Source organism: Scardinius erythrophthalmus, assembly GCF_964197995.2.
Source record: "Scardinius erythrophthalmus genome assembly, chromosome: 24".
NCBI classification, from domain to species: Eukaryota; Metazoa; Chordata; class Actinopteri; order Cypriniformes; family Leuciscidae; genus Scardinius; species Scardinius erythrophthalmus.
Window position 1 is genome coordinate 21581804 of NC_138244.1, and position 20060 is coordinate 21601863.

At 36.4% G+C, this 20060-nt stretch overlaps 1 protein-coding gene across 4 annotated transcripts in view; it reads right to left on the reverse strand.

Annotated features, from left to right (window-relative positions):
* Positions 1 to 914: 914 nt before the first annotated feature.
* Positions 915 to 20060, reverse strand: part of mob2a (MOB kinase activator 2a) — a 52057-nt gene continuing 32911 nt past the window's right edge. For 3 of the 4 annotated variants that reach the window (XM_081355786.1, XM_081355785.1, XM_081355784.1), the window contains exons 2-5: positions 10360 to 10523; positions 6941 to 7034; positions 3168 to 3292; positions 915 to 2370 (exon numbers count right to left, since the gene is read on the reverse strand). In XM_081355786.1, coding sequence (XP_081211912.1) covers positions 2099 to 2370; positions 3168 to 3292; positions 6941 to 7034; positions 10360 to 10523 — 655 coding nt within the window. In that variant the 3' untranslated portion in view covers positions 915 to 2098. Of the gene's footprint in view, positions 2371 to 3167; positions 3293 to 6940; positions 7035 to 10359; positions 10524 to 17272; positions 17473 to 20060 lie in introns of those variants that run through there. The other variant, XM_081355783.1, reaches the window with a different exon arrangement.

Here is a 20060-nt window from a genome sequence, read left to right on the forward strand (position 1 = left end):
ATTTTCACTCAAACTGACCTTTGTACTTGCACATTGCTTTCTATTTGTTTGCAAGTCGAGTTTTCCTTTGCAAAGCAGATTGAGTTTGTTTGCGAGTCGAGTTTCCCTTTGCGAAGTAGATCGAGTTTGTTTGCAAAATGCTGGATTTGTTTGTTTAATTATGGCACATAATTCGCTCCATATAAGTGTAATCCGTATGTTCGTTTGGCCGGAATCTAGTTATTTTACTTTATAAAGTTTGAAATATGGATATTTTTCTTACACAAACGCATCGCTTCACTTCAGAAGGCCTTTATTAACCCCCGGAGCAGTGTGGAGCACTTTTATCATGGATAGATGCACTTTTATTGACTTCAAAAGGCCATTCACTGCCATTATAAAGCTTGGAGGAGCCAGGACATTTTTTAGTATAACTCTGACTGTATTCGTCTCAAAGAAGAATGTCATATACACCTAGGATGACTTGAGGGTGAGTAAATCATGGGCTAATTTTAATTTTTGGGTGAACTATCCCTTTAACTTCGTAATTTCATTGTATTCTGAATGCCAATAAAGGCATCTTATCTTATCGTATAGCTTATCTACCTATATCTTATCACCTACGTCGATTCACTTTCTGAACTCACTTTCCTGTCCAACAAAAAAGAAGCAACATGGGCATCACTGCTCAGGATTTTCTCCATAATCAAATCTTTCTACAATGATGTTTACACACGGTTTTAGTCTGTCTTTGTGTCTTCTTCTGCTGGCAGTCTGAACGTAATCTTAAATGACTCTTCACAAAACAATTTCTTCATGTGTGCACGTTTCAAATCTGAACTAACCTCACCAAGTTCCCAAGGATGCCGATTCATCGAGGACTTTTTCCATTCACCCGAACCGTCTCATTAATGAAGTGAACGCAACACAGAGGTAAAGTGGCATTTCTTGTTTTTATTTGATTATGTTTTGCAGAGCCTAAAATATTAAGTGGCTTTTAACTTAGATAATTAAAATACATAAAAAGAAAGCAAGAACAGAAGAACTCTGCAAATAGATAAAAAAGTAAAAATAAATTAATTAAGGAGGAGAGATGCTCTCTCGCTAAAGGCAATTATTGTGATTTTTTTTTTAATATATATATATATATTGTTACAATCTATTTCTTGGGGGGGTGGGGGGGCTTAATGTGCATTTTCTGCCACAATATTCATGACCTCTGATCATTTAAAAAAAGAAAGATAAAAAGTGAAATAAAAAAATAATGGAGAATGTGCTCTCTCATCAATACAACTCAGCAAGTCAACTGCCATGCAACAAATATTTGTCCCAGTCTGCATCATCTCTCCGAGCGAGCAGACATTGCGGATATCCCAGACAGCAACATAGTGTCGGCCCAGATCCGGCCCACATCTGGGCCGTGTGGAATCCACGTGTCCCAGATGTGGGCATGTTGCAGTCGGGGTGGTATCCTTGTCAGAAACCTACACACAAGTCCAGACTTTCTCTAAAGCATCATTCAAACCATCACACCCTTTTTACATAATCTTGAAAGGCTAAAGAATACATTTTTGAACCGCTGGAAATTATTTAGATAACGTATAGGAAAATGGACAATGAATGATGGCTGGAATATGAAAGAGAAAGGTGAAATAAGGCTGCAGAGATCATAAAAAGTCAGTCGGTGCGTGACGTCACTCCCTCCACAAGGGGGAGCCAGAGGTCAAGGATCATGTTCTAAACAGTGTTGCATATAAACAAACAATACCTTAGCTATATATCTAAGGCACTGATGAGAGTCGAGCTGAAATACCATTCCCTAAAAGAAAACAAAACCTCCAAGGGCTTATGCGCAAAAATAATAATAATAAAAAGCAAATGAAAATATAAAATGTTCCTATATAAATGATAATGTTGACAGATTGTTTGTCCTGTTAAACATTCACACCAATCTGTGCTGGTACAGGACCTGCAGACCAGCGGTCCCCCGTCCCATCCTTTTGATCAGTTCACATTAACACGGTGAGGGAAAAGTGATGGAGGGGCCCGTCCAAGGAGGCCTCCCGCTTTTCTTTTCTGTCATGTTCCTCCGAGGAGTTGTGTCAGGTCTGCGATCGGCTCATCTCTCGGTCACGTGATTGTGTGGGAGGGGGGGCAGGGGGGCGCACAGCACCTCCGACAGGTCGTCCATGATGCAGGTCTCCTTGGGGTCGATCAGGTTGAATTCCCTGACGAAGACGATGAAATGTGCGTACAGTGTGTTCAAGTGTCCCTGCAGCTCCAGAGCCACGGTCTCTTTAAAGTGCGACCAGTAAATGTGCGCCAACACGTGGAACAGGAACCGGCACACCTTCTTCACCAGGGACTCGAACGAGTTGGGAAAGGCTTTGCCTGAAAGGGAATTGAGATAGTTAGCATTTGTTTTTGTTTTATTGATTTTATTTCATTAAATATTGTTCATTAAAAATAATGTTTTATTCACAAATTATTCACAAATGACTAATGTCAGTTATGGTTTATAATTTTTATATAATTTAGAAAAAAGTAAATAAAAACTCTATTAAAATAATCAGGTTTAATTAAAACTCAAATGATTCATTTAATTTATTGTTTGAAATTAAATCAAATGTCAGTGAATTAAAAATAAATAAAGCATTAAATATTTACATAAAATTAAGTTTGTTTAAATAATATAAACTACACTATACTATGACTACAAAAACTTCATTTTTAGTGTCCTTGTTACACATGTATTTACTGTAGTAATAACTATAAATTATGCATAATTACATGCAACTAACCCTAAACCAACCCCTAATCCTATAGTAAATACATGTAGCTAATTATTATTATTACACAGTACTTAAATGCATAATTACACTGTAAAACGGACACCTTAAACCAAGTTGTTATTAAATTACTTTTTATAAATCATAATTCTATTTTTTTTAATTCCTCATAAAGGGATCGTTTTTACCATGATCCTATTCTATTATATACATGGCTATTTCTTGCAAGAGAAAAAAGTAAATCAAGGAGAAAGCCCAGATCAGTTATTTTCACAAAGCTCATTCTACTCTATGAACACTAGAGGGCGCCACTGATCTAAGGGCTTTTACTGCAAACGTTGAAATCTCAAATCGTGTAGTTCTCTATTACGACTGCTAGAGGGCAGTAATTATACACACCATATTTTGTGGGAAAGATTTCTTCGTCCGTCACTAATTTCTGCACGAAAGTCATTACGAGGTCAATATACTGAGGCGCTGTGCACTTCGTCTTCTTCCCCCTTTCATCATACCAGTAGTATATTCTGTGAAAAAGACGACAAACTAAAATTAAAATTCACTTCTTGTGAGTCACATTTCCAACACATTAGGACAAAGTGAACAACAGTTTACGGTTTAAAACAACTGGAATGTGGCTGCTATCACCTTTTTTAAGGAGGATTGCTCAGTTTGGGAGGGTAGCGTGGGTTCGGGGGGTGGGGGGTTGGGTGTAGACATTACAAATCTCTTGGAATGCAAACTGTCCGCATAACTGACCGTACACCATGCAAGGACCCAGTGACCTGATGCATTCAACGCATGACCAAACATGAACCAAACGGATGAAATAAAGATCACTTGTTTAAAGGGATACAACCCAAAAATGAAAGTTTTGTCATTAATACTCACCCTCATGTCGTTCCAAACCTGTAAGACTTTTGTTCATCTTCGGAACACAAACAAAGCACTCGAGTCACTTCATAAAATGGAGGTCAAACCACAAGAGTCACATGGACTAATTTTATGATGCCTTTACTACATTTCTGGGGCGTTACAGTGGTAGTTGCTTAGCGGTCAATGGAGGGATAGAAATCACTCAGATTTCATTAAAAATATCTTCATTTGTGTTCCAAACATGAACAAAAGTCTTACGGGTTTGGAACAACATGAGATGAGTGAATGATTACAGAATTTAAATTTTTAATGAAACTATCCCTTTAAGTGAGAAAACGGTCAGTGTAAGCTAAAGTGGAGTAAAGTGGAGAGTTACAGATTCAATTCAGAGTGGAAATGGCGGCAGTTAATTTCATAACTGCAAGTACTACTAAACATACCTGTACAAAACTCTACAACACCTTTGTTTATTTATATATATTTTTTATTTAGTGTAAAAATGCCCACTGAAAACAAACCATTGGAAACAGGATTTTTTTTTTTTTTTTCACAATTTATGCAATAGTACAAGTAGAAAACATTTTAGGGTGTTTCTTCAACTATGGGCGTTTGAAAAAATAAATAAAAAAATAATCAAATTTATCTACAAATGTCCAACAGTCTCTACATGCATTAGAGAAGAATTGTCATTTTTTGAAACGTTACAAACATTTTCACCAGTGTTTTTTAAATCAGTTGTTTGTTTAATAAAATTAAGTGGTGAAAACTACATTATAAACATTTTTTGGAATAAAATGGCCAAATTATTTGTCTTTTTAAGGCTAATTTTATAGCCAGCATTTTATGTTTCCAAAAAAAAAACAAAAAAAACTTTATCAATTCTTTTTTTTATCAAAATTTTCACATTTAAAAATATGCTTTTCACCAATTATGTTTACCTTAAGCTCCTTACAGATCACTTGTCTCACTTGTCATTTTTCACTGTTCAGATTATCATAGTTAAATATTTTTTTATAGTTTAAGATTGAAAGTCTGAGCCAATAAGACAACATTTATGCATAAAAAGAATTTGAAAATAATAAAAAATAAATGTAATTTAAAGAAAGGAAAATAAAAAATAAAAAAAATAAACCAACCCGTGTCCATGACTGAAGAAACACCCAATAATCATACTAATAAAATACCTCAGCATATAACCACATAACTCGGCACTAAATCATAAATGGAGGGACAGAACATCAGGTCTATTTGTCCATTCTTTCTTCCCAGTCTTTTCATCAGTAATTGATTTATCAATTGTAAAGCTGGCGGTGACTGAAATAAGGCTTGTGTTTTGAGCGCACCCATCCTTGCCCTCCGTGGTATGCCTGGGGTTAGTGCGCAATTGTTAGTGTTCTGTGTGTTGGTAAATCTTGTCCATGAATAGTCAAGCATGTGGTTCTACGGGTCAGTGTGTAAATGAGGAGTTTAGCGACTCACACCCAGGACTCGCTCCGGCCAAACAGGGCAAACGAGTTGAGCAAAGATTTTAAAAGTCAACATGGTTACTCGTGGGACTTTCTGTTCGAGTGATTCTACAATTGGGGCATTTTTTGAATGCTTCATTTTCAAAATTATACGTTTTCAAACCGTTTTACAATCAGTGTTAAATGGGTCTTATTATGCTTTTTTACATTTTTAACATTCTTTAGTGTAATGTTGCTGTTTGAGCATGAAAAACGTCTGCAAAGTTACAAATCACAGTGAACCCAGCAGGAGTTTTTCTCTATATCAGTGTCACTGATTCTGAACTCCCTGAAACGCCTCCATTGTAGTCATGAGATTTCTGCCGGGAACAAACACGTCACAATATTCCTCATTTAAATAATTCATTCCTGCCAAAGGCATACGCATAATAAATCATATGAGGCCTGGTTGAGGTGCGTTAGTTGTGTTGAAACTGGTGGTTATGGTAAGGAGTGGGACATTTCCCAAACACGCTCAAAAAGCTTGACCAATCACAACACACTGCTCCAGTTGACCAATCAGAGCGCATTGTGCTTTGCTCATAGAGACAGGAACTAGAGCGTTACTGACAGACTGGGAAGAGTGGAGCTGCAACACTGTTAAATATGTGATAAATAATGTGTTTTTTATTTTATTTTTACATTTTTGAATATGAAAACCTATTCTAGTAGACCCCAAAAACAACATCAAGACTTTGAAAAAAGACATAGGTCTCCTTAAAAACCTTTATCAACCTTTAAATGGATTTTGGTATAATGCATGAGGGTGGATTATTGATATTGTGTGTGACGGTTATGATATTACACTTATTCTGAGAAAACGTTCAATAAGTCAATTAACTGTGTGAAGAAATACTCAATTACAGAGCATTTTTGTAATTTCAGTAAAAAATTCTTAAAATGGATGACATTTCTCACTATCTGGCAGGGATGTACTTCTCTGTAGCATCTCATTTCCATCACAATCGAGCTTGAACTATTTTATAGAAATTCAGTTGTTCTCTAAAATGCTCGGTGAGATGGAAAAGACAGCAGTGTTGGGGACACCAAATATTTCTTATAGTAACATTACAAATTCTTCAAATAAACACATTTAAATGTCATTATAGGATAATAATAGTTGCTATTAAAAATAAATATAACTATAACTATAACTAAATATATATAATATTTTTATTTTTGTTATTATTTGTGTTGTTATTTAAGTTATTAGGTAAAATACATCCTGTTCTCTGGATTTTCTTGATACTTGTGATAGAGTATAGAGAAGTTGTTAAAAGTCTAGGTAAGGAGAAAGCGCAAAATCCATTCTGGGAAATTGAAATCACACAATATTTTACTCTTTACTCTTTAAAATGAGTAAAAAGTAAGTATTAGGCTACTTTCACAGAGTTGGTCAAGAGACTAAAGCTGAAAGGTAAATGTTGTCACAATTAATTCTTTAACACCCATTCAGCCTGTGGGAACATTTAACTATAGGCTTTTAAGTTAATTTAATTGGTTCCGCCTCAAACAAAGTTACAAAACCTCTAATTCTGAGAATAGTTCCCTTGTATTCTCTCGTTCAAAACACATCTGAAAGCCAAACAAGCACTGGCTTCAGTAAAATGTGTGTCAGCTTTCATTCCAGTCATGCATTAACCCGAATCAGACCTACAAACCCAGATTCTTACAAAGCCAGCGTGCTGATCCGGGATCTGGCCTTCAAATGCAGTTCTCGTAAAAAGAAGGTTTCTGATTCTCGCCCCAAGACATACGAAACAGAGAAAGAGAAATGAAAATGAAAGGACTTACGTATTACAGGCCGTCATGGCTTGACATGTGTCCCCTGTGCAGAACTCTGAGATTGTGCTATACTGCAGATTTATGAGATTGAAGAAGGTTGTTGCTGCAAAGGACAAAAGAAAAGACATTCAGCGAAGTTGTGACAAGACATTCACTGATATTTCACAATCACTAAAGCTTAAGAACTTCCTATGAAGGAAGTGTTTATGGCATCACTGTCATAGCATGAAGTCTGTTCAAAAACGTAGCAAATTAATCATGGTGCCTCATAAGATGCCTCATTTTAGCAGGAAATCCCAAAATACATTGTAATAAGCTTAGTGAAAAAAAATTCAAGTTGGTGGCTGAGGCAAGAGAAATGTTGATTATAAACAATTGTTTTATCCAATACTCAAATTTTTGCAATTAAAAATGTATAATTTTAAACATCATTTGTGTTTGCTTTTATTTGACTATCCTGTCATTAGCTTAGCAAAATACTAAGATCAAACTTGAACGTTTTATTGTTCGCCAGGTGAAAATAATAAGTCCAGTCACTTAGAAGTCATTCTGGTTAGGGATTTATACTTAAGGTTAGGGGTTTGTTCAAATCACTAACGCTAAGGACCATATTTAGGGTACGTTTACACGACAACGATATCCTTAAATCGGAGACGTTTTTCCTTAGAGTTTTCCGCGTACAGGCGACACTATTGTGAAAACGATCCCCATTCACACGGATTCGCAAAAACGACTGAAAACCCTGTATTCTGCTGCCAGGCCATTTAGATGGTGATGAAACACTATAGACTGAACACGTAATACGCATGTGCATGTGCATGACGTTATCGTCTTCAGAGATCCGCATTTTTGTTGTTAACATGGAGACCGTTTTCAAAAACTTGCACTTTGAAACATGTTCCCAAAACGCCGTTGTCATGTAAACAAACAGTCAAAATGCATAAAAAGTTTTACATTTTAGTTGACATTTATGTTGACATGTAAACTTACTTTTAGCTTCTGACCAAGGCTGTATCTCAATACTAGTTTTACTTGATCTTAGTGCTGCGTTCGATACTATAGATCACACAATACTCTTAGATCGACTACAAAATTATGCTGGTGTTCAAGGACAAGCATTAAGCTGGTTCAAATCATACCTATCTGACCGCTATCATTTAAATGGAGAAAAATCTATCATAACTTCAGTAAACTATGGAGTGCCGCAGGGATCTGTGTTGGGCCCTCTATTATTCTCAATATATATGATGCCACTTGGAAATATTATAAGGAAACATGGAATTAGTTTCCATTCTTATGCTGATGACACTCAAATATATATTTCATCACGGCCGGATGAAAACGCTAAATTATCTAAACTGACAGAGTGTGTTAAAGATATAAAAGATTGGATGGCGCGTATTAAATCCAGACAAGACAGAGGTACTTATCGGTTAAAAAAAACGCCCACAAAACCTCTCACAATACAAGTTTAACATTGTAGGATGTCCTGTAACTTTATCCTCTACAGTAAAAGACCTGGGTGTTATACTAGACTGCAACCTGTCTTTTGAAAATCATATTTCATATGTTACAAAAACAGCCTTTTTCCACCTTAGAAACATTGCTAAGCTACGTAATATGCCATCAGTTTCTGATACAGAAAAGCTAGTTCATGCATTCATGACCTCGAGACTAGATTACTGTAATGCTTTATTAGCTGGTTGTCCTGTATCCTCAATAAACAAGCTACAGTTAGTCCAAAATGCAGCCGCTAGAGTTCTTACTAGATCAAGAAAATATGATCATATAACACCGATTTTATCATCACTACATTGGTTACCTATAAAGTCCTGTATTAATTACAAGGTATTGCTACTGACTTATAAAGCCCTTAACGGCTTAGCTCCAGTCTATTTAACGGATCTTCTATCGCCCTATAATCCATCGCGCTCTTTAAGATCAATAAAATCGAGGCTTTTGGTCATACCTAGGATATCCAGATCCACCAAAGGGAGAGCATTTTCACATTTAGCTCCAAAACTCTGGAATAGCCTTCCTGATACTGTTTGTTGTTTAACCCAGTCTAAAACTAGATTAAAGACGCATCTCTTCAGCCAGGCATTCATATAATATTTTTAATCTTACAGTTAAATCCGGCCTCTAGTTCATAAACGCCAGAGGAGAACTGGCCCCCGACTGAGCCTGGGTTCTCCCAAGGTTTTTAGCGCAATTTTCCACCGGACAAAATTGCGATTGTTAACTCATGATTTCTGTTCTGTCTGTGCGCACCAATCTTGCACTTCTATCTACTCCTCAACCAGACCACCTAGAGACTTCGGGTTTTCGGCATTATGTTAAGGAAGGTCTAATCTCGGGAACGCACAAAAAAAATCCAGGAAAAGATTTACTATCTCTTAGTGTTGTGATCCCATGACGTGAGAAAATTGCGCTAAAACACTCACTGAGTTTTTATTACTTGTTTTTTTTTTTTCTCCATTAGGTCACTTGATGGAGTTTTTCGGTTCCTTGCCACTGTTGCCTTTGGCTTGCTCAGTTGGGGATATTTAATTTAATTTAATCAATCAATAAATACTATTGATCAGCCTTACCAAACGTGGACGTTTTTTCCACTAGAAACAAACCTTGTTGTGTTATTTTGATTTAATACTGTGAAGCTGCTTTGATACAATCTGTATTGTGAAAAGCGCTATAATATACTTGACTTGACTTGACCAGTCCCTTAGTTAACTCTTTTTTTTGTTTTGTTTTTTACATTTACTTTTTAACAGGAAATAAAATTTGGTTCATAAAGAAATTTGTTTGTACTGTTGTTATTTTTTTTATTCAACTATCCTGTTGTTAGCTTAGCAAAATGCTAACATCAAACGTGAACGGTTTAATGTTTGCCGTTGTTGTTGCAGTCTCTGGTATTTTGTTGTTGTTGCTGTTGTTCCATCTCATTAGTTTCAGAAATAATTTGGCTCATAATTAAAGGAATAGTTCAATTAAAAATGAAAATTCTGTCATCACTTACTCACCCTCAAATTGTTTCAAACATGTGTGAATTTATTTGTTCTGCTGAACACAAAGGAAGATATTTTGAAGAATGTCGTTAAAAACAGTTGATGGACCCCATTGACTTTCATAGTAGGAATACAAATACCATGGAAGTCAATGGGGTACATCAATTGTTTGGTAAATGATGGCAGAATTTTCATTTTGAAGTGAACTATTCCTTCAAATTCTCTCTTTTCACAGCAATAACAATTTAAGAAGGTGGTGCTCAGTAATGGCTTTGTGTACTTTGCACACACACACACTAAAATGTGACTGATTTACAAACTCCTGACTGACAGAAGGTTATTTTTGAAGACGGACAAAGACTCTCAGCCTCAAAATACAGGGCAAACACTCATAACAGCCATAATGTTTGGTTAGGAACTCACTGTTGCTGGCGAGCCATTCGTTGAGGTCTATCTCTCTGGTGGGAAGCGCCACCAAATCTTTCAGGTCGAAGTCCATGACCCGCACTTTTGTGTACTCTGGCTCCAAGTAGTGCTTCTTCTCTTCAGCGGGTGCTTTCTTTCCATTGGGCTTCGTTTTGGATTTCCTGCAAGACGGGAGAAGAGAGACACGTTAAGATGAGATGCATGGAGTTGAACAAAGTTGAAGTGCGTTTGTCTCGTTGTCAGTAGTGGTACCAAATACACAGGTTTTCAAACATTTAAAAATGACATATGGTGTAACTACTAAAATGTTCAAACATTTTTCTTACACCTTACATATATGTGAGGTGTACACATCTTATTTATTAATTTATTACATTTTAAAATGCATTATTTAATGTAAAAAACTACTTTTTTACAAACATCATGAAATGCTTCCTTATTCATAAATATGAGTTTTTGGGGATTCACACATGACATTTTGAACTGAAGTAAGATAGCCCAAAAGTAAAATGATCTGATATTTTAAGAGGCTTGACACACAGTCATGAGTGTCTGCAGAGATCCTCTCTATGATCCTCTCTATTTCCTTAATTGTTTTGTTGGTGACGCATGTTGGCTGCACCACATTACTTGGTAGACAAAGATTTTTTGAATATTAATAAGTAGTAAAATGGTAAAAAAAAAAGAAAGTTTTTATGAATGTCATTAAGGAGTTTTCTTTTCTTTTTTCTTTCTTTATGTTTTGTTTTCAGAACTTTAGGCCTCCTAAAAAAAAATGGAGCTTAAAATTTGTTTTCTATAAATCTTACCATTTAGTTTATGTGATACGTATTCCCAAATTTAAACATTTTCATTTCATTTTTATTTTATTTATGAATACGATTCACAAACTAAAGGGTCCATTGTCTTGTCCCATTAAAATTTATACAAAATGTTTTTAAGCTCTAGTTTTTTTTTACTCATTTAAAATTCTTAATTTATAAAATTAATACTATTAATACTGAAAATTTTACTATATGATTTAAATTTGTAAATCATAAAAAAAGGCTTAACATTATTTTATTTTTTGTTTAAAAGAGGCCATTCAAGTCATTGTATATGTAAACCTCATAGAAACAATAAATCGACCCAGACAAGAAAGTGTAAGAACTTCCAAACACTTTGAAAAAACTTCCCAAAGTGGTCCTACATCTCCGCTTCTTTGGAGTAAACCACATTTCTTGTCTGTTTCAAACTCCTGTGTCAAAACAGACTTCCAGTGCTAGTTTTAACACGTAAATGCCAGAATCGCATTGCTGTGGCAGATCCCGCAGCTGGTTGGGACAAAGGTTATAGGGGTCATTAAACAGCTAATAACAAGAGCACAGGCAAGGACGGGTTATAAAGAATTTACATCCTTTCCTTGCGCTCGCTTCGACCCCTATTTGGTTTATTATGTTTATGTGAACAAATTAGGTAGAGTTTCTCTTTACTGCTCGCTCATTTTAACTCTTTTCTTCCTTGCAGCCTTAAATCAGTGTTTTGCTTCGGACAAAGGAATCGAATTTATTGCTCACCCACCAACTTGATATCCTGTTCAAGTCTCTCAGCACTGTAAACATTCCCTCTTCCCAAACCTCAAGTTTCTGACCACCTTCACCTTTTCCTCTTTCCCACACACAACACTCCATCATCGGAGCAGGAAGAGGACTTATCGCAGAGACCAAAGTCCATAAACAGTGTTTTTAAACTGAAGCCAAGACAAAAGGAACGGTTTGTGAGATTAGCGGGATTCTGGATTGCTTCCGAGCGGGAAAGATCTTATCATCCATATCAAGGTCTTGAATTGACTCGTGTCAAAGGTCTAAAAGGGTTAATCGCGGAGCGCGGTCTGATCAAACATCATTGGAGCGTGGGAAGTCTGGTAAACTTCAATTTTAGTTGCATGTCATTCCATTTAACTACACATGATTAGTGTTCTGGGTAAAACAGGAAATAGAATGAAGATAAATCACCAAGGGAATTCACACAATGAGCTAATTTACTGCTTGTGGTCAAAGATACTGAAAAATTCTAAAAATGAAGGAAATATAGACAGAACAAAAAAAAGGAGGTTATTTCTTGTTCCTCTTTCAACAGACAAACTGCCCTTATAACAACAAGCCACCTCATTATTACATTGAGCCAATAAACTTTGCAAAACTCATTCTGCCCATGTGCCATGGACATTGATACCTGAATGATCAGGATGGCTTAGGCTATATGACAAATGACATCCAACAATCTTACACTGAAGAATGGACCCAAACCATATAGAAACCAGAATAACAGAGACCTAGCAGAGGGACAACGTACTAGCAACCACCCAGAAACTAGCATCATAGTGGATAGTGTTACCAAAACACTCAGGGAAATTCATAAACATTTTACATATTGGTGAATGGGTGGCTAATGTATGATTTTGTATGAATCACAGTACATTTGCGTATGATGTTGCTTACACGTCCCACTGTCGGACAGGGTGTATGACCTTCATTTTTTTCAAAAAATGTTATGTTTCTGTATCCATATCATACGAATAAATACAAAATTGGCACATAGTAAAATAGTTTCACATAGTGAAATCGGTTGAGCAGAAAATGAAACATCCAGTTCAGTTCATGAAATTATTCTAAACTAGGATGAGCTTCACTTTCCATATTTCAAATAAAATTGGTAACACTTTAGACATTCTGTTGACTATAAGTAACGATGCAACTAACTCTCATTAGAATATTAGTAGATAGCTAATATCTGCTAACTCTTTATTTTGATGCTCCCCAACTGACATTCTACTGACAATAAGTAACTTTGCAAGTTAACTTATTCTACTAATCTTTACCCTACCAGTCTACTAAAACTCTACTAACACTCTGTCTAAAGAGAGTTAGTTGGCATGTAGGTGCAACGTTACCTCTAGTCAACAGAATATTTAAACCATCAAAATAAAGTAAAACCAATTTATTATCAAAGAACCTTCACTACTGATCTAGGATCAGCATAAAGGATAAACACTGGAGGGTCAAGCAATAGCAAGTGAGAGTGAAGCCAGCAAGCAAGCAGGCAGCTGTCAGGTCCATCTAAGATTATGAATGAGTCTTGAGCCCAGCTGAAAGATCCGAACATCTCTCAGAATCTTTGAAACATTCTTCAAAACACATTCCTCCGCTGACTAATAAAGGACAGAATTTAATAGAAAGAGAATACGATTTCTTAAAGGTTATATATACGTACACTCTGAGGTAACAGCTAGTCCAAAATGCAGCTGCTAGAGTTCTTACCAGTTCAAGAAAATATGATCATGTAACCCCAATTTTCCACTTCCGGGGCTTGATCGGGCCTCGCCGGGGCTTCCTCAGGGCCAACGGCCAGGTGTTTTTGGCCCGACGAATACCTTGGTCCAAAGCGGGCCAAATCGGGCTTGAGGAGTGGTTACGAACAAAGGCATCAGAATTTAAGACTTTTAAAACCATTTTAGCTCAAAACTCCTTATTAGCATTTGGATTAAATCAAAAATATTGCCAAATAGGCCCTTTTACATTTCGTTTTGAAACCAAATCTTCCGTCATCGCCTCACTCCTGCTGCTGATCTGTGCTGCGACTCTTGTTCGACTCATGTTGCATTGAGTAGACGCATTTATTTTTCAATTGTAGTGTCTATTTTCTAACTAAACAAAATTATTTTTATTCCTATAAAAAAATCAAAATGGCGGTGCTGTGGTGTGCAAGTGATGTAAGCGGTGTTGCGGCTGAACACAACACTGACTATCGCAGCAAGCTTAATCTAGACTAAAAACACATCTCTTTAGCCAAGCATTCACATAATACATCTCATAACCTTGTCCTCCAATTATATTAGCTCAAAGGCGCATGACTATCTATTGCTTGCCATGTTATGAACAGCAGCGACACTAATTGTTCTTCATTTGCTTTTCTGTTTCTAATGATTATGTCAGCTCCAGTTTGGATCCAGCCTTTTTTGGGAGTGACAACTACATGTACATGTTGGATTGACTTCCCCAAAATGCATTCAGTCAGTCCTGAACACACAACATTAACACAGTAAACACTATAGCCATGGGCGTAGAATACTTTTAATAAAACGTAAATTTGTTGCCCATACTTTTTTTGGGCAAATGTGTTCACATAGGTTTTCATGGGCCAATGTGAATAAATCTATAGATTTAAATTCAAAGAGACAAAATAGTCTAAGCCTGAATGATTTATTCTTATCTAAAATGAGGTGATGTAAAGATTATGGGTCACTAAACACTCATGCAATGTATGTTTCATTCATACTTGAAGCCAGGGGGCGCTCTCTCGCAGAAACTGAGGGTGCGTCTCAATCATCTCCCTAGTTCAGTAGTCAGGGCACTGATCAGGGAGTCTGACATTTTAAGAACTGTCAATTGCAAAGTCCTTCCAGTGCACTGAAATGTTCACTCCCTAAAAAGTCCCACCATGGAGCATCGATGCTCCCTATGTTCCCAAGCAAAGTATTCTTTGCTAATAAGTCAAAACACACGCCTCTGTCTGAACGCAACCAAACTCACAAGTGGAGTGACACCATATTTAACTGTAGTGTGAACACTACCAAAGTGGAGCCAAGAATGGTTGTCTGTAAGACTGTTGTGACACGTGAGTTTAGTGTTCGGTGCACAAACACAGATGGTTTTCTGCTGCTGAGTGGATGATACAGGTCTTTGGTCGAAACCTTGGCTTGGTTTGAGAGTTTGAAACTACAATGCCTTTTATGGCAAAGATATCTGCGGGAAACTCTGAGTGGGCATGAAGTGTGTGTGTAAAAGGAGGGCCGCTGGCAGCTAGAAAGTTTTTCTTTCTCCTAAAATAAACTAGCTAATGGCTTGAGAATTTGCCCTGCGCCACATAATTCACGAAAACAGCGCTTCCTGGAAAATGACGAAACCCTGGGAAGGCTAAAATAAAACAATGTGCGTTCAGATTTTTGGATGCACAAACTGTTTCTTCGTGTAAAAAACAACAACTGACATAACAGTGTTCTGGATCCTCAAATGCATTCCTTTCCATGGATTTTTTGGTTTTATCAAAATCAGTCTCCATTGACCTCTAGTGATTAATTTTTAAATATTAAACAACATGATGTTTGTCTAAAACACAATGTGTTTGTTGGAAGTGTCTTAAACCATGTGAAACATTCTCTTGTTATCCTCAAATGGTTGAAATAAATAAGGTTCACAAGTTCTTTAGGGAACTGAAGCAATTAAACACTTAACTACATTGCCAAGTAAACATCTAAAAGCAATTATTAAATGCAGTGTGCTGTTCAGAATCTCAAAGATTAACTATGCATGAGGCTTGACATTATGCAACACACACTGTGCGAAATCTCATCCAGCATCTGCAGCAGCCAAAACATCTAAACATCCCTAAATCATTCTGACTCGAACAAAACTCAGAGAACAGGGCTGGAAACATCTAAGTTTCCATTCATACTAAAACTACAATTTGGAAATCAGTAAACAGCAGTAAAACAATCCAGCATCTACCTGTATCTGCATTGTATCTTTTGCTCTTTATATATATATATATATATATATTAGTGCTGGCCAACGTTTAAACGCATCCAAAATAAAAGTTTGTTTACATAATATATGTGTGTGTACTGTGTATAATTATTTTTTGTATATATATAAAAATACACACATGTGCATGTATATATGTAAGATATATTTGCATGTATTTACTGTATATTTATACATAATTTATGTTATATATAAATATTTTATATATAAATAACATTTTTTTAAATATATACATGCATGTGTGTGTACTTATATACACAAAATAACTATACACAGTACACACACATATATTATGTAAACACAAACTTTTATTTTGGATGCGATTCATCGTTGCCCAGCACTAAATAATGTAAGCACCAACATGTATTGGCATAGTTCTTGCAGTAGTCTTGATTAATGTAACATCACAGTAACATTAACATTAACCTGTCAGTGTCAGGATGAATTTATATTTGCTTCAAACTTTTTTATATAGCACTTATAATTGTTTCAAACAAACCTGGTGACCTTTAGCATTAATGCTAAAGTAAATTTGCTGGTCTTTGGATGAGTGTGTTTAGCCAAGTTTGTACTACCTTCTAGGCATGAAGAGTGTGTGACAGTATTGTGTTAAACACAGCACCAGCATCACAACAGAGAGGTGGGGGAAGAGGGGGGTCTTTGTAAGCCACCCCTCACTCACACACTTAAAATACTGTTTTACCCCCTTCTATCATATTAAAAGCATGCTAATGTTTAAATGCAGTTATACAAAAATAATGAAAAAAATAAAAAAATCATTTTTTGGCTCCCAAAGAGGTTAAAAAAGCCACACACAGACGGCATAAAATACTCAAAACTCACATAGGCATACAGCATAATTTCTTCAAATCACTATCTATCCATCTATCGATCATGTTTTCCCCACTAGGCACTCATTATCTATTTCACGAGAATAATTACCAGGTGCAAGTGCGCGAAGATTTCGAACAATTTTAATGAACGGTTCATGTTTGCTCATGAATATATAAGTATGAGACACGTAATATTTCTCAACCAATCTGATATCTGAGATCGTAATGCGCGCGTGCGTTTCATGGTGTGCTAATAATAATTCCCATAACAAATGTCCTATAGCGTAAAATGCTAATCACTGTCATTAACATCATTTTAAATCTTAAGATTCGTAAAGCCCCCCATTCATGTATCTAATATGTAGGGAAGTCTAAGAATACATTTCAATCAAATAATTTGTCAGTGTAGGCTAAATTGTGTGACTATCTAATAGATTGAAAAAAACAAACAAACAAACAAACAAACAAAACAAAAAAACAGCAAAGCCACGTCACCTTAAAACTTTACCAACAGCCTGAAGAACCATCTTGCAACTTAATCCGTTTCTGGGAGTTTTCTGCGAGTGCATATCCGAAGTGCTATCAACAAATTTGGACTGAGAGTCCAAAGTGTTTTGAACTGACCGGTCTTTCCCTCTCCCCTCCGTGGATGTTTTCACAGAATATAGGCAGGTACTCAGTGCATCTAAAGTTCTTACTCCAAAGTTCTCGTTCTACCAAAGGACAGCCAATCAGAACAGGCAATGGGCGGGGCATGATATGTTAACGCCAAAACGACAGCCAATCATACGCACGTGGGCGGGGCGTGTTTTGGTTAACATGCAGTTTAGTTTGTAGGTCTACTGTCTGTTGATCCTCTCAGTGCGTTTTATATTCTGGCCAATGTGGTCTAACCATCTTCCGAATGACGTTCCTTCTTCGTAACTACATTTAAGAGGAAACATTTAGCCTTATTTCAAGACATTCTGAGGTAACATGTCAATGCACAACTTGTTTTGTCTTTGTTCTGGTTTGTTAAAAAAAAAAAAACCTTCATAAGAGCTACAATATTTTAATACCACATTTAAAAAGGTCAAGTTAATATTTATTTAATATTTCGGACAATTCCAAACTCAAAGCCAAACATATCAAGGGTCCAAGTAATGTTTTAAAGGTTAAACAACATAAGAAAATAGGCTATCAATAAAAAAGTGCCTGACACTGAACCGTGTCAGAAGCCAAACTACACAAAAATTTCTGTCAGAAGAGCAGAGGGAACATGTTTAAACGTTACTTTGACTGCTGATAGTGAAACAAAATTATTTAGCTATAGAAATTAGTATTTAGGGGTGACTAGTATACTTTACAAAAGACAAATATCTGAAAAAATGGATGTGCAACCCGTCTTTTACTGCCTCTGAATACAGAAAAGATAATACACAAAGATCTTGTGTTGTTGACTATGAAGTGAAATGAGTCTTTATTTATACCTCACTGGAAAGATTTTTATATAATACCGTTGTTACAAAAGCAATTTTCGTAATTGGAATCTTGTGTCTTCCATGAAAGCCAAAAGGAAAATATTTAATCTAGAAGCTAGTGAATCATAAAACCACAAAAGAAGCAGTGTTAGTCTGACATACTCTTACGACAGACAATGAGTAATATTACCACATTTAGAAAGTTCCTTAAGGTTTAAAAAAATTATAATAATAGCATATTATCTCAGTAATCTTCACATATTGCGCAAGAGAATCTTTTGAAAAAATACATGAGTGGCTGGTCTTGCATAGTTAAATGTTATCTGTCATCTGATCCCACACACTTCACAAGATGTTTACTGACTAGCCTACCTAATTCACGACAACTGAAACAACGTCGCAGCATCTGCCGTGTCTGATAACACAATTAAGTCACTGATTTACAGGATGCGCTTCAGACTTTACTTTCAATCGTAGGCATTTAGTCATGTTCACATGTGTCCAACTACCAATTATAGAACGGAACAGATGTACTGTATGATGAGATATCATGTTTGAGACAAGGCTAGAGTGATTAAACAAATGTTACACATCATTCAATGAGAGCAGGCCAGGTTAAAAAATAAAATGTAATTGAGTAAAAGGGAGCAAACATTTGAAATCAGCCAGTACTTTTTCCTCAAGCTTGATCATACGATTGGTCACAAGGCTGGCTCGACTCGTTCGGTGAGAAAGTCAACGAACATTCCTCTTAGACAAAGCAAACAGAAAAAAATCCTCTCAGACACAGCACATTAGGCCCGGAGCTAAAGCATCCAGCAGATGAGTAATCCAGCCCTGCTGAAAGACCGAGGGCAACGTGAGATGAACAAGATAGATAAGAACCTACCCACAATCCTGTTGCAATCGGAGAAAAGACATTAAATGCTTCAAGAATCTCTCAACAATTGATTGCTAGTTTCAATTCAGAGTGGCTCAAGGATCATGTGTGGAGGAGTTCGTCCTTCTTCAATCATTGTTGATGATCTGGACTGGAGTGTTTCAACAGTTTCATTCCAAGCATTATACAAATCATGAGATGCAATACTTCCAAAACAAGATCTATTTTTGTTCTGGTCACCAATAGGTCAATAGTTCAAAAGTAAGTGTTTGTTTCTTTATTCTTGGTATGAATTGTCCATTTTTTATTAGCAAAGTACATAAAATAATTTGTTGCAACACCATTAGATGTCCTTCTACTCATCTCCCCTGCTGTCCTGAAGAGATTTTTGGAAGATGGCCATCATTAACATGGTCCCGCATCCTATCGCACATTCCTGCAGAGGAGCGACTGCATGCACCAACACACTCTGCTCTCGGCTAACAAAACACACGGCAGGGAGCAGTGAAAGCAAGAGGGAGATGGATGAAGAAGAAAACCTCAGTTTTTACAGCACCCGGTTTTCAATCTTTCTAGTGAGATTTCATTTCAATTTTGGCTGAAATATACGCAGAATTCGTACAAATTCCGGGAAGGTTTACAATTGGATTCTGTGCAAGCGTGACATCACTATGCCCATTTTCAACCAAAAAAAAAAACAGGACGCTTCCAAGAGACTATAAAAGAGAAAATGCACATGTAATGTTAAATGGCCAAAAGGAAAGTGAGCAAAACAGAAAATGAAGGAAACAGCGAGACGTGTTGTAGCATGTTCAAAAGGCTTCACCGCACACGCAGCATTCCAGCGGTTGAAGGATTCGGCTTAGTTTGAGGATCTAGATACAGGGCAAACAAAAGTACAAACGTATCCTGAAGTCTCGACAGATTAAATCAAAGTCTCAAA